The sequence below is a fragment of the Juglans regia genome, chromosome 15 (genome assembly GCF_001411555.2).
Source record: "Juglans regia cultivar Chandler chromosome 15, Walnut 2.0, whole genome shotgun sequence".
Classification (NCBI taxonomy): Eukaryota; Viridiplantae; Streptophyta; class Magnoliopsida; order Fagales; family Juglandaceae; genus Juglans; species Juglans regia.
In genome coordinates, this window is record NC_049915.1 from 18,811,405 (window position 1) to 18,814,832 (window position 3,428).

The 3,428-nt window shown below is 36.5% G+C and overlaps 1 protein-coding gene across 1 annotated transcript; it reads left to right on the top strand.

Moving 5' to 3' along the window:
- The first annotated feature begins 343 nt into the window (after positions 1 to 343).
- LOC108993102 (cytochrome P450 705A12-like) lies at positions 344 to 2,245 on the top strand. The gene is made up of 2 exons (XM_018967867.2): positions 344 to 1,262; positions 1,584 to 2,245. The coding sequence occupies exons 1-2, from the start codon at positions 344 to 346 to the stop codon at positions 2,243 to 2,245; spliced, it is 1,581 nt and encodes a 526-aa protein (XP_018823412.2).
- The last annotated feature ends 1,183 nt before the right edge of the window (positions 2,246 to 3,428 follow it).

Below are 3,428 nucleotides of genomic sequence, written 5' to 3' on the forward strand. Positions count from 1 at the left end.
TTGAGAGAAAAAAACTAATATTACCCTTAATCTAAAGAGATATTAAGTTTTTTCCTTTATTTTTATACAAATTCATCTTTATAAAATAGTACTTTAATACCATCAATGTAAAATCTAAACCTAAATACGTATCAATTTGGGTTTGTGGTCAGAAGAACTGTAGCATGTCCATTAAAACGGGGCAGCATTAACGTAACAAACATCTACTCAGCTGTTGGCACGTGCAGTTACTGTAGACCAAGCGCCGAAACAAGTCTCCTGCTTAATTTTGCGTCGTCTCTATAAATTTGTGTGGAAAACGGCTTCATTATTCATTGGAGCCTTTGTTACACACTAGCTAGCCATGCCGGCCACCATGACTCGTGATATCCTGATCTACTTGCTTCTCTCATTTCTTTCCGCCATATTCGTACTTAAATTCTTTTTAAACAACTTAACCAAGCCAACATCCCATCCCAAGCTCCCTCCGAGCCCGCCGACGTTACCCTTTATAGGTCACCTCTACCTCCTCGGGCCATTCTTTCATGAATCATTGCGAAATCTATCCACCAAATATGGCCCTATTTTCAATCTCCGACTTGGTGTTTCTCAATGGTGCATGGTTGTCCAATCACCCTCTGCAGCAGCAGAGATATTGAAAACCCAAGATCTCTCTTTCGCGCAACACCCAAAGTTAGCTTTCGCCGATGAAGTCCCATATGGCGACACAGGATTTTTCAGCGCCCCGTATGGTAATTATTGGCGGTTCATCAAAAACGTGTGCGTGAATGAACTGCTCTCACCCCGACAGCTTGAACGGTCACGGCCTCTAAGAGAGGAAGAACTTGATCGGTTTTTGCATAAGGTGTTTGAGAGTGCTAAGAAGAGAGAGGTTGTTGATGTGGGTTCTGAGCTTACGAAACTTACAAATAACATTGTATGCAGGATGGCCATAAGCACAAGGTGTTCAGAGAAAAATGATGAAGCTGAGAAGATTAGGGAGTTGGTGAAAGATAGTTTTGAGGTTGCGTCAAAAATCTTTATCGGGGATGTATTCGGACCCCTAAAGAGATTGGCTTTCTGGTTTTACGGAAGGCAGCTCATAGATGTTGGTTTGAGGTTCGACGAGATGCTGGAGAAGATATTAGAGAGGCATGAAGATCAAAGTTGGAAGAGAGATCAGAATGATCAAGATTTGACAGATATATTGTTGAAGGTATACAGTGATGACGGGGCTAAGGCCAAGATGACCCGAACCCATCTCAAGGCTTTATTGCTGGTGTGTTCTTGCATTGTACTTAATTCAATATTAGTTCTGATCTTATTATTATTATTGCAAAATGGATCATATATTATGTTTAAGCCTGCATATATAGTGTTCTAAAAGGCCGTTTAATTAAAGAAAGATGGAATCACATATTGAGTACATATAATTTCAGACGTTTTCTGAAGTGAAAATGCAAGGCTGGGTATTTTGGCTCGAGCTCAACTTTGATAATCTAAATATAAACGTATCAAGATTGAACTCAAACTGCACAAACGTTCAGGAACGACCTCATTTAAAAGAACGAACTTTATCCGCTAGTGATGTATTGCCATGCAAGCAGGATATTTTATCGGAAGCACAGGAAATTCATCAGAGGTCGTTGTATGGACATTAGCTGAGCTCATCAATCATCCAAACGTATTCAGCAAGCTCAGAGAAGAAATCAAATCGGTTGTGGACAATAATTCCAGGCTAGTTCAAGAATCAGACGTGGCAAATCTTCCCTACTTGCAAGCAGTTGTAAAAGAAATACTAAGACTATATCCGCCATTGCCTGTGACAACAAGAGAATGCCGCCAAGCTTGTAAAATACAAGGCTTTGACGTGCCCCAGAATACTATGGTGGCAATCAATCTGTATGCTATAATGAGGGATCCAGAATTATGGGACAATCCAAACGAGTTCTGGCCGGAGAGGTTCTTGCAGGCTTCCTCTAAAAACCAACAACATGATAAGAGTGCGGGGGGAGATGAAAATCCTAATTTTCTTGCTTTTGGAGCGGGGAGGAGAGCTTGCCCCGGTGGAAAGTTGGGGTTGGCCATGATGCACACTGCAGTGGCAGCCATGGTTCAATGCTTTGATTGGAAAGTTGGAGGAGATGGAAACGAGGCCGCGGCCAAGGTAAAGATGGAAGTTCGGAAAGGCGTTTTTATTCACTTGGCTCATCCACTCAAATGCCTTCCCCTGATTTACTTCAACCCATTTGCTTCTCCCATATAATAATCTTTACACTTTACATGAGTCCTACTACCTACGTACTCTTGTACGTACCATGCATGCATGGACCTTCTAGAATTTGCAGGCAAGCAAAATTGACATGCATGGTGTCATGTACTGTGAAATAAGTGTGTTAGATATAAATTAAATAATAAAAAATAAATATTTCTATTAATTTAATTTTTGAGATAAATGATGATCATTTCACTAAATATCAGAGTGAATAGATTAAATTCAAACTCTAACTCTATATTTCACTCCATTTAATTAAATATTTTATATGAAAAAAAATGTTAAGATGTATATTAAATAATATAATCTATCTGTTCTGATTGACTTAAACTTTTGAAATAATTATTGTTTGTGTTACTAGGTGGACCAGAGTTAGTGCGTGTTATGTAAACTAATCCATGCAGCTTTAATTAATTAACTAATTAATCCATGTATGTCGTAATTAATTAAACACAAGTGCGTAGCTAGGCTAGCCTACGTGTTAATGCTAGTAGTACTTAATTTTCAATCTTTAATTATATGCGCCGGCGGCTTCCCTAACCAAAAATGTACGTACTCGGTCGACACGCTGTTAATGTAGCACTGGCCAGGTTTATGTAGCACCGCGAAATAAGGTTTGATTTTTTAAGATATAAATTAAATAATAAAATTTAATAATTTTGATTAGATTAAATATTTTGAATAAGTGATGATTTTACATATATGTTAACAAAACGGAGGTCACGAGTTCGAATGATCGTCATTTCTACCTTAAAATTTAGTATTTTTTTAAGTTGTGTCTAAATAAATGTAACATGTTTGAAAATACTTTAAGCATGTGTTTATCAAACAATACATAACTTTTTAATTGTATAACTTATTACTTAAGCTATAAATTATAAGTCCTAAAACTATAGCTATATTTTCCATCATAATTTCAAATATGCACGAAGAAGTTAGACAATACTATTTATACTGTATTAATATAATTAGACACTAATGAATTAGTAGTTATTAATAATAAATACTAAATTATAACAATTAAATTTAGTATTGAAAAAATTATAATACTAAACTTATTTAGTACCAAATGTATAATTCGTAAACAGGACCAGACCAAAACCGGAAAAATCAAAAGTTTTTATTTCGGTGATGAATCGGTCTAAATCGATTCTTAAATTTTTAAAGTCGATGT